The following is a 12138-nucleotide window of genomic DNA, read 5'->3' as shown; positions in this document are numbered from 1 at the left end:
AAAAAAAATGTTTTTTAATGTGGGAAAAGATAGTATCTATAGTTAGAAAAAATCCAAACACTAAGAAAAAGCTAACTCTCCAGTTTACTTCTGACTTACGATCCCCTGGCTTAGAGGCAACCACGCTTACTATATACAGCGTTTATAAAATTATCCAGGTATACACCAGCATGTACATACATATTCATGTACTTTTTTAAAAAGAAATAGAATAACGTATGCTTTGCTTTTCAAATACAGCCTATTTTATTGTAAACGATCATCATTCACTGAAAATTAATTCTAAGGTCTGTTTGATACAGTTTCCAAGTGTTTTAGCAATCAGACACTGACAGATACAAAAGTAATGGCAATTTTATTATTGTACATTGAAAGATAAATCACAGGTAAGCACAGACATACAAATGATAGACTCACTTCTCATCTCTTAGCTGTTCCTTTTCACTAGCTTCTTCCATACCGAACGTGAACGGTTTGTCATAACCCATTAGATGGTTATAGTCTTCAGGGTTTGGAAAGAGCGCTGGATTAACAAATAATGATTTTGTTTTAGCATAAAATGTGGTAAACAAATGTGTGCTGTCTGGAATCTTCACATCATTCTGGTGAAACTCTGTACTTGTTTCTGACAGCACAAAATTATAAGTAATGGCTTTATAAGTGTCCGCTGTGGCCTCATGATACAACCGGATGACATAGCCTTTTGTAGCAAAGTGAAACAGCACTGGAGTGATTACTGTAAAACCTCCTATGATGCCATAAAATAAGATTTGCAAAGGCAGACTTCCAAATACAGTATTACTTTGTGCAAAAATGTATGATAGAGAAGCAAGACTGATCACACTTGTAGAATAAGAGAAACACTTCACACCTAAACGGGAGGAAAAAAAAAAGGAGGTTAATACTTTTACACATTTTATAAAAGAATCAACCTGTTCTACTAGCTTTTCTGCCTTTTTTCTTACTATATTGTCATCAAAAAACAACAAAACCAAAACACATATACAGTTCTTATTACAGGCTGTTTTAGGCACTTCACACTTTTATTCATCAGAAAAAGCCTGATGAGGCATATATGTAATTATCATTACCATCGCACCCATCTAACAGATGAGAAAAATGAGGCACTCATCCAACATCCTAACAAATGACAGAAAGGGGACTCAAGCCCAGGCAATTTGGCTCTAAAGCCCATGACACTGCCCATTACAAAGCACTGCCTCTCTAGGCAGGAAACTGCTTTAGGGTTAAATGGCTCCTAGCTCAGTTCCCCCAATAAAAGATTTTATTCAAAGACCTTTATTAATACCATAAAGATGATTCATCCGCAGACCATCAAATAAAACTTCCTATTAACAAGCACTTCCACATATCTAACATACAATAATCAAACATGGGAACTTTATCAGGCTAAGTGCCAAGGACTGAAACAACAAATCCCCACAAAAATACCACCAGTGGCTAAAAAATATATGGGAAAAGTATTCGGTGTCTCTAGCAAGGAACAACACTCAATTTAAAATTAGAAAGATTAAAAATAAATGAATTAAAATTTAATTTTCCTTAGTTTTAACTTACAATTTTAACATGATCCCCCAAAAAATATATGTATTTTTTTACACAGACAAGTTGAGTATAAAACTTATTTAGAAGAAAAAGCAAAAACAAAAAGAGAGCAACAAGGGGGTAGTTAGCCCTCCCAAATATTAAAACATAACATAAAGCCTTTATTATTAAAACAATATGGTACCATTATACAAATAAAACAGACAGATCAATGGAACAAAATCCAACTGCAATAAACTCAATTGCATATGGAAATTTAGTATGTGATAAAAGTAAAATGTAAAACCAGTGGGGAAAGATAGACTTTTTAATACTTGATGTTGGGACAACTGGGTAGCCATATAGAAAAAGATGAAATTCATTTCATCCATCACACCATAAACTAGAAATATTCCAAATAGCCTAGAGATTTAAATGTAAAAAGCGAGATCACAGAGCTACCAGAAGAAAATATTCATGAAGTCCTTTACAATCTGGGAGTGGAAACTTTTCAATTTATGATTCAAAATACAGAAGCAATTAGATAAAAAGGCTGATAAATCTGACATTAAAAATATGCACAAAGACAAAGACATCATAAAGTAAAAAGACAAATGAGAAACTAGAAAAAAAATTGGCAACTCCTATCACAAAAGGTTCATATCCCAAATATATAAAACGTTTCTAGAATATGAGAGAAAAAGACTAACCACTCTTTTAAGAAAAAAAAAATGAAACCCACAGCCGTCGAATGGATTCCAACTCATAGCAACCCTATAGGACAGAAGAGAACTGCCCGATAGAGTTTCCAAGAAGTGCCTGGTGGATTCGAACTGCTGACCTCTCGGTTAGCAGCCGTAGCACTTAACTACTACGCCACCAGTGTTTCCAAACCACTCTATACATATTCACAAACATATGACAGCTATGAGCAGATAGTTCATAGAAATAGAAATGCACACGGCCCTTAAAGAGATGAAATAATGCTAAACCTCCTTTATAAAAAGCGTAAGAGTAAAACTACAATAAGTGTTGTAGGTTGATTTGTATCCCCCAAAAGGATAGGTTCGATCGAGTCCTAGCCCTGGTTTATCAGTGAATTTGACAGTATTTGGAAATAGCATATTTGCAGATGTAATTAAGTTCACAAGAGGTCATACTGGCATAGGGTGGCCCTAATTTGAGATGACTGGTGTTCTTCTAAGGAAGAGACAACAGGATGGAGACACAGAAAGGGAAGACAGCCATGTACAAATGGAGGCAGAGATTGGAGTTAGGAGGGAAAAGCCAAGGAATGCATGGGCTACCAGAAGCTGGAAGAAACAAGGATCTTCCCCTTGAGCCTTCAGAGCGAGCATGGCCCTGCTAATATACTGAATTCTGACTTCTAGTCTCCAGAATTATGAGAGACTAGAAATTTCTGTTGTTTTTAGCCACCCACGTTGTGGTACTTTGTTATGGCAGCTGTATGAAAATCATAGTTAGGTACTGTTTTTCACACAAATTGGCAAAAACTCAGAAGTCTGATAACATATTCTGTTGGTGAGATTATGGCAAAGCAGACAGTAACAGAAAATACTGTAACTGCTAAGGAGGAAAAATTTGGCTACATCTAGCAAAACTACATCTGTATTTATGCTCTAACCCCAGCAATCCTACCTCTAAGAATCTATATCAAAGATACGCAGGTAAAAATATGAAATGACGTATGGGTGAAAATATTCATTACAGCACTACTCCTACTGAAAACTACCCAGATGGCCATCGATTGAGGACTAGATGAATAAATTATGGCAGGTGTACACAATGGAATACTGTGAAGCTGTTAAAAGGGACAAGAAAGAGCTTTCTGTATTGTTATGGAGTCATCTCCAGAGTATGATGTTAAGTGAAAAGTGAAGGTGCAGAGCAGTGTATATAGTATGTTACCATTTACCTAAGAAAGAGCAGTAAGGAATAAACACATTCTCTCTCATATTCTCTCTCTCACACACACACATCCCAAAATAAAAACAGTAATCCATAGAAACATAAGGTAGAGGGTAAGCGAAGGAGAAGGAACTTTATTAAAACTGATTTTTTAAAAAAAATCAACCATTATTCTGCCTTTCTTATAAAACTCATATCCTGGAGTACCAAATAGTCGATGAGTGTTTTTTTTTTTTTAATAGAATTCCAGCTACAAAATGGAGAAGGAATGAGAGAAAATCACCATCTTGCAACCCTTTATGAAATAATGCACCTAGACAATGATCATCAATTGTTTAAACATTAGGTGAAAGGCTGATGGGTCAGGCCGACAATACCTGAAACCATGAGCAATTATGCAACCTGATGTGATGCACAGGAAGTACAACACACCATCCATGGACGATTCCTGCCCCAAAACTAGAATTACGCCCTTTGGCTCAGTAATCCCACTTCTGAGACTTTATCCTTAAAAAAAAAAAAAAAAAGTAACCATTTGTAGGTTAAAAGTTATTTATCGTAATGTTTCTTATAATACTCAAATGCTAGGAATAGCTGAAATGTCCAACAATAGGGTAAATGATTAAATTTTAACATTTATATGCTGGAGTATTATATAACAATCAACAATGATGTGTAAAAAAACATTTTGAAAACACTGGGAAATACTTTTGATACAATGCTGAAAGGAAAAAGATCAATATACAGATTTATATGCTCAAAAAAAAAATGCAGAGAAAAAGAACTAGAAAGAAATAAGCCAAAGTATCTACCTCTGCATGGTAGAATTATGGACAATTTTTTTCCTGCCTATTTATACTTTTCTATTGTTTTTTAATCAAAAACCACATACTACTTTGCTAATTGGGCAGAAAAACATTTTAAGGTGTAATCTTATTCAACCAGGATAATAAATTATTTTAAGTAAATGCTGCACTAGAGTATATTTGAATACACTCAAATTAATAGAAAATGGCTAACATATGCGGTACCATTGGGGAATCAAAAAAGCTTCCAGGTTTAAGGTTTAATTCTCTACCTTGCATCAGTAATTTCAAAATATTTCCTTCCTTCCTCCCACAGGCAGTTGCTATGACACTGGAACTCATGGGTTACAATGAGGATCAAGTTGTCTCCTGTGTAAAAAGCTGGAACTCCTCAGCCCTTCCAAACTCCATCTTTTTTTCCCATTACTCTTGTTACCTTGTAGCGAGTTGAACTGTGTCCTCCCCAAAACTCGTACCTACCCCGAACCTCTGAATGTGGCCTTATTTGGAAACAGTGTCTTTGCAGATGCAATTAAGGTAAGGATGGAGATGAGATCATACTGGATTAGGGTGGGCCCTAAATCCAATGAGAGTCTTTATAAATAGAGACAAGGACACACAGAGACAGAGACAAACGCCAGTGAACTCGGAGGCAGAGATTGGAATGATGCAGCTACAAGCCAAGAAACACCAAGAACTGCCAGAGCACCAGAAGCTGGGAGAAGAAAGGGAGGATTCTCCCCCAGGACCTTCAAAGGGAGCATGGCCTTTCGGCTACTAGCCTCCACAACTGTGAAAGAATCCATTTTTGCTGTTTTAAGCCACCAAATTTACGGTACTTTGTTACGGCAGCTCTTGGAAAATAATACGCACATATACTTTCATTTTGCCTAGAGCTACATGCTATTTTCTAAACACATATTCTGGGCTTTCCCACCTTTTCATCTTTGCTCATGCTACTTCTGTGCCTGGGATGGCCTTCTTTCACATCTCTTCATGTTTAAATTCCACTCATCTTAAAACGATGAAATGCCATCCTGATGAAGACCTTTCTGTACTATCTCTTTCTTTCTTTAATCTGAAAATAATGTCTTTTCTGAAATCAAATCCACTTTCTAATATTATAAATGATTTATTACGATTATTTTGATGTATTCATCTCATCTTTCCAACCAGACTCTAAGATCCTGAAGGGCAAGATCTGAAGGGCTTTATCTCTGAATAACATCTCTCCCCCAAAGCCCCTGGCACAATGCACAGCACTTATCAGGTAATTATTTGTTGTTGAATTAACAACGGCTATCAACTAAAAGGCCCTTCAATTGTCTTTAGGACCCATTTGATAGTTTAGAGAACTTTCAAGACTGATACCTCTATCTTAATGTCTCTCCCTCAGCTCTACATAGAAAAAGTGTAGGATAATCCCTGATATAGAATGATTTTCTACTAATTATAATATTGAAAAAATTCAAACATTAAATTCCTCTACAAATTACAATTATAGAATTTTGAATACCATGGACAGTTATACTCTTCCACACATATTACATACTACCCATATCAAAATTACATGTACTCTTTTATATTTATATGCTTCTTCTGTCCAGATGAAGTCAAGTAAGAACAAGAAATAAATTGATTTAAGCCTTCCTTATATTTGAAGGAATGGTCTGTGTTCAGGTGGAAGGGTGCCTTGGGGGTCACCGTTAAAACACGTCTCAGTGGCATAAATCCAGGTAACCCAGGCCTGATACGGGACACCAAGTTCAACAGTCTGCTCGTATATTGTCTTCTGAAGAAATTTCTAAGCACCCAAAATCGATTATTCCAATAACTCTACTCACTGGTGATTACAATGAGTCTTTATTCTTTAAGAACTTCTCAATTCGCTAAAATTGTACTTTAAACATACCTATTTAAACTTGAGAACTTACAGGCTTCCAGAGTAAATTTTAGATGATTGCTTAACATCAGCATCATCAAAAACACAAATGCAAACGTGGGTGCTGAAACCTTATGGCCATACTTGATTATAAAACAATCCTCCGTGTTTCAGGTTACTGTTTTTTTTAGATTATAAAAAGGAAACACAACCTCAGGGAACTTAACAAATCACATACCTCCCTAAGTTCTTCCGACCTTCCTTACTAAATTATTCCTTACCAAATACTAAATTGGAAACCCTGGTGGTGTAGTGGTTAGGGGCTACAGCTGCTAACCAAAAAGTCGGCAGTTCAAAACCACCAGGCGCTCCTTAGAAACCCTGTGGGGCAATTCTACTCTGTCCTATAGGGTCACTATGAGTCGGAATCAACTCCATGGCAATGGGCTTTTTTTTTTTTTTAATACTAAATTACAATCTAAAAAAGTGCTTTAACTCGGAGATATTTAATATGCTATCTTTCTTTTCCATGATCTAACTCGATACCACCTGGAAAACCCACTAAAATGTTGAAAATTCTAAGATTACCTTAAAAATACATAAAACATATTTTGTTTAATTACAAAAATACTCCGCGCTCATTTTATTCCTCTACCCTACTTCCCAAAGATAACGACTCTTAAGAGGTGGTTTCTGTCCATTTTTTTCCTTTGCATATTCAAACATTACTGAAATATACAATTTTTTGGTTTTGTTTTGCTGTTCAACATTTCGACAGAGAGGTGACCACAGTATGGAAACTCATGGAAAATTTATGTGATCTTTGTGAATCCCCAACCATAAGCTCACAAAGTTATAACGAAGCCTTCAGAAATCTTTTTAAACCTCCAAAAAATGCAAAGGTCTCAATCTCTACATCTTACTAACAGGTACCAAGAAAAAGAAATTATAATCTAATTTTTCCAGTGCCTTGTAATTGTTGTCGCTAAGCCTCATAATTAAGACAGGTTAAAAGTGGTTTTTGTTTTTTTTTTTTTAAATAATACACTAATAGGTAACGTATGCTAAGTATATTTTTTACAATTAAAAGAAAAGTAGATACCCCTACTCCTGATTACTCACCAAATACTGCTCGGGCCAGATGCCCAGTGTAAATCAGCCTTCCATCTTCTGATTTTTCAAGTTGTGCATGTAAGCATCGAACGCATCCTTCCCAACAGACAGGTTTCTATTGAAACAGACACCGTTATAATGTGAGTACACAAGTAATTTGCATTTGAGACCAACCATAAAATTAAAAAAAAAATTTTTTTTTTCTTAACGGAGAGTAGAAAACAGCTTGTCATATGAGGTGACACAGTTAATTCTCCCAAATAATCTATCCAAAACCCATAACCGTAGAGTCAGTTCTGACTCACTGGGATCCCATAGGGCTTCTGAGGCTGTAAATCTCTACAGGAGACTGCCACATCTTTATCCCACAGAGCCGCTGTGGTTTGGAACCACTGACCTTTCAGTTAGCAGTAGATCACTTAACCACTGCGTCATCAGGCCTCTTTAACTAATCTACCAAAACCCAAAACCAAACCCAGTGCTGCCAAGTCCATTCTGACTCATAGCGACCCTATAGCGAACTAAACAAATCACGCTGGCTAAGAGAACGGTTTTTCTCAATTCCAGCCACAAGTAGAAATGTGCTGAGTTGGAGTTTGAAGACCTAGGTTTGAATCCCAACTCTTCAGCTTTTTAGATCTAGTGTAATCTTAAATAATTTAATACTTTAAATAGTTCCCTCTATTCTGCTGTTAAATGAGGACACTGCTCTCATAGGATTGTTTTAAAGACTTAAATGCATTATCTTTTCAAAATAAAATAAAAATAAAAGAACACTCTGCAGAGTATTATTTACTTAAAGTCCAGACAATTTTCAATACTTCTAAAATAAATATACCATAACTAGTACTAAAAAAAAAGAAGAGCAACAAAAATTTCCCTATAGATCTTGTAAATACTTTACACCTTATTTCTCTTAATCGTTTACAAAAAAATCTTACTTGAGATCTCTTATCAAATTTCGCAAAGAGTTCCCAGAAAGTCAGAAAACGAATTTCACAGTGCACACTTCGAAATGTAAATGGCTTGATTAATTCCTTTATGCTGAAATTTAATTGCATTCCAATTTCATTTTATGCATTTCTTTCAACGTTCGATCAGGTTTGCCAATCCTGACATTTTACAGGGCAGGATCAGGAGATAATTTCTTCAAATTAAAGTGGATGGGTTAACGTTCACATCCCTTCCTTCCCAGAGGACAAAACCCAAAACAAATCAAACCCACTACGACCGCAGAGGAGAAACGATTCCTAAAAACAGACCCATCTAATAAAAAATATAATAGACTAAAAGTCTGTCTCCAGGTTCTACATGCAATTTCTTTGCAAATTAACCCTTCCCCACTTCTGCTCAAGGGTAGAAAAGGGGAATAAACCCGGCCATGATGAGCCCGCACTATTTGGAATCCACTGGGAAAGTCACCACGTTCCCACGTGCACTTCTAGACTCTAGACTCGCTGGCGCTGTGATCCCCGGAGTTGTTCAGACCTGTTCCCGGGGCCGAGGCCTGCTACTTCTGCGAGCCGGCAGAGTTGCTTCTGCACTGCGGCCATGGGGCAGGCGGGGGCAGAGACCGTAGGTTGCAAACAGCGGCGGGGTGTTCCCTCAGACTCGACGCTACGCCCCCCCGACCCCACCCCCACCCCCGACCCCACCCCCACCCCACGCCCGCCAAAAACACCACCCCGCCCCCGCCCCCGCCCCCCCCACCCCACCCCCACCCCCACCCCGGCGCGCTCGCCCTCCGACCGCCAACCTGCGCTGGCGCCGGAAGCCCTGCGCGCCCGCAGCGAACCGGCGCCAAGGGACCGCTGCAGGACGCCACCCATAAAGCAGCCGCCTTGGGGTCTCGGAACGCAGCAGACGCCCACGGCGCCGCCCTCTTCCCAGCGAGCCGCAGACCAGTCGCCCACCGGCCACCCAATTGCAGAAGTAGCATCCCGCGCGTGAGAAGAGACCCCGGCGGCCAAGCAGCTGGAGCCCACCCCTCCCCGCACCGCACCCTGCGCTAGCCGCGCACGCCCCGCCCCCAGAGGCCCGCTAGGCGGGACTGGCGGCACGCGCGTGCGCAGGATATGTGGCCTTCCTGCAACCTTCCGTCTCCAAGTGCTGTCCCTGAAGGCTGAGAACGGGGCCGTCATGCAGTCACCCGAGAGCCTGAAAATGTCCAGACTACACGTGGCTCCCCTTCTCCGAGAATTTATTGCCCTTCGACCGTCCTACGAGGTCGCTATGAGTCGAAAATCAACTCGATGGTACCTAACAACAATAACTTGACATTGTATTGGGGACAAAGCCTTGACGCCAGGGTTAAATCATTCACTATTGTGGATGTCATTTTCTAGGCCCCTAAAAATCGTTTCCTTTGCGGAAAATGATTCTAGCCTTTTGGCACATAAAAAAAATCCATTGCCTTCGAGTCAATTCTGAGTAGAACTGCCCCACAGGGTTTCCAAGGAGCGCCTGGTGGATTCAAACTGCCAACCTTTTAGTTAGCAGCCATAGCACTTAACCACTATGCCACCAGGGTTTCCAAGCCTATTGGCACAGAAGGTGTAATACTTTTTTATGATACAATTTCAACAAAAACGCATGGCGAGTTATCCCATCGTCGGGTTGGTATAAGGAGGCCTGCTGGTGCCGTGGTTAAGCCTTCCGCTAACTAAATGATTTGTGTGCAACCTACCAGTGGCTCCACAGGAGAAAGATGTGGCAATCTCCAACTATCTGCTTCCGGAAAGATTACAGCCTCAGAAACTCTATGGGGCAGTTCTACTTTATCCTATAGGGTCAACAGATATCAGCATGACTCCACCTCGAGGGGTTGGGTTGGGTTGGGTTTGGGCTTGTAGAAAACAAATGGAAGTTGTTCATGTAATGTTGGTAACTCATAAACTCATTGCTGACTCCTAGAGACCCTATAGGACAGAGTAGAACTGCCCCCATAGGGTTTCCAAGGAGCAGCTGGTGGATTTGAACTGCCGGCGTTTTGGTTAGCAGCCAAGCTCTTAATCACTGGGCCACCAGGGCTTCATAATGTTGGTATCTGTTATCCAATCTGTCTTTGAGAATCATTCTTCAGTACACACGTTTGTTCATTTACTTCTTAAAGAGGTATTCAGCGCCTAATGCCAAGCACTATTCTCGGAGCTCAGCTGCTAACCAAATAGTCGGCAGTTTGAATCTACCAGCCGCTCCTCGGAAACGCTATGAGGCAGTTCTACTCTGTTCTACAGGGTAGCTATAGTCGGAATTGACTCGTCAGCAACCGGTTTGGTTTTTTTGGTTTTGGTATTCTAGGAGCAGAGGATACAAAGATGCTAGAAAAAAACTGGGAATCCACAGTGCTCGTTTTGTAATGGAGGAAATAAACCTAAAGGTAGAACATGATGCTGTAGTATATTTAAGATATACAAAATGCTACAGAAGTCTAAAGAGGGCATGATTAATTTGGCCACCAATGATGAAAAGATGTTACATTCAACTGAGTCTTGAAGGATAAGCATCCAAGTAGTGGGGACACACTTTTGTTTACTACTACTTCAGAGCTATGACTGTTTTTGACTTGGCACGTTATTTGTATAAGAGAGGAACACATTTATATCCTAACACAATTCCCTTGATAATGCCCAAATACTGTCTACTTTTTTCTGGATAAAATGAAATTACTTCTTTATAAATAGCTTTATTTTCTTGGAGTTATTTTCTACTTACATTTTTAAAACTTTTGTTTTTAAAAACTTGTGGCAATTCCCTGTGGATGGACTGCTGAAGCCATTTCAAATTCAGAAACATTTTACTTGCCTGTGATATTAATGATCTTGTTCAATAATTTCTGCATTCTGTTGTATCACCCCTCTTTGGAATAGGCACAAATATGGATCTCTTCCAATTAGCTGCCCGCGTAGCTGTCTTCCATTTCTTGGCATAGACAAGCGAGCTATTCCAGCACTGCATTCATTTGTTGAAACATCTCAGTTGGTATTCCGTCAATACCTGGAGCCTTGTTTGGTTTTTGTTTTTTTTTTTGCCAATGCCTTCAGTGCACTTTGGACTTCTTTAATACCATCAGTTCTTAAATGGCTATCCTAAAATGGTTGAATGTTGACCAGTTCTTTTGGTACAGTGACTCTGTGTATTCCTTCTATCTTCTTTTGATGCTTCCTTGTATCTTGTCCATTAAAAAAACCAAACCTGTTGCCATGGAGTTGATTCCAACTCATAAATTACCCTATAGGACAGAGTAGAACTGCCCGTGGGGTTTCCAAGGAGTGGCTGGTGGATTGGAACAGCTGACTTTGGTTAGCAGCCAAGCTCCTAACCACTGCACCACCATTTTCCCCATAGGATCCTTTAATATAGCTACTCGAGGCTTGAATTTTTCTTCAGTTCTTTCAGCTTGAGAAATGCGGAGCATGTTCTTCCATTTTGGTTTTCTAACTCCACATCTTTGCATATTTCAATACTTTGTCTTCTCAAGCCACCTTTTGAAATCTTCTGTTCAGCTCTTCTACTTTTCATTTCTTCCATTAACTTTTACTACTCCACGTTCAAGAGCAAGTTTCAGAGTCTCTTCTGACATCCATTTTGGTCTTTTGTTTCTTTCCTGTCTTCTTAATGACCTTTTGCTTTCTTCACGTATGATGTCCTTGATGTCATCCCACAAGTCTTCTGATCTTTGGTCATTAGTGTTCAATGTGTCAAAGCTATTCTTGAGATGTCTCTAAATTCAGGTGAGATAAACCCTAGGTCATATTTTGGCTCTTGTAAATTTGTTTTAATGTTCTTCAGCTTCAGCTTAAACTTGCATATGAGCAATTGATGGTCTGTTCTGCAGTCAGCCTCTGGTCTCGTCCTGACTGA

General features: G+C 39.2%; 1 protein-coding gene across 2 annotated transcripts; it reads right to left on the bottom strand.

Annotated features, from left to right (window-relative positions):
• Nucleotides 1-222: 222 nt before the first annotated feature.
• On the bottom strand, nt 223-9273 carry TMEM70 (transmembrane protein 70). 2 transcript variants are annotated; one of them, XM_064267852.1, is made up of 3 exons: nt 9032-9273; nt 7285-7390; nt 223-871 (listed from the first exon to the last, which is right to left on the bottom strand). In XM_064267852.1, the coding sequence occupies exons 1-3, from the start codon at nt 9212-9214 to the stop codon at nt 414-416; spliced, it is 747 nt and encodes a 248-aa protein (XP_064123922.1). In that variant the 5' UTR covers nt 9215-9273; the 3' UTR covers nt 223-413. The 2 variants fall into 2 exon arrangements, with proteins under 2 accessions (XP_064123922.1, XP_064123923.1); XM_064267853.1 differs by lacking the exon at nt 9032-9273 and adding an exon at nt 8217-8651.
• Nucleotides 9274-12138: the final 2865 nt, after the last annotated feature.

This window comes from Loxodonta africana, chromosome 14 (assembly GCF_030014295.1).
Source record: "Loxodonta africana isolate mLoxAfr1 chromosome 14, mLoxAfr1.hap2, whole genome shotgun sequence".
In the NCBI taxonomy this organism is placed as follows: Eukaryota; Metazoa; Chordata; class Mammalia; order Proboscidea; family Elephantidae; genus Loxodonta; species Loxodonta africana.
The sequence above is the reverse complement of the archived record's forward strand: the minus strand, read 5'-3'. Positions and strand labels throughout refer to the sequence as shown.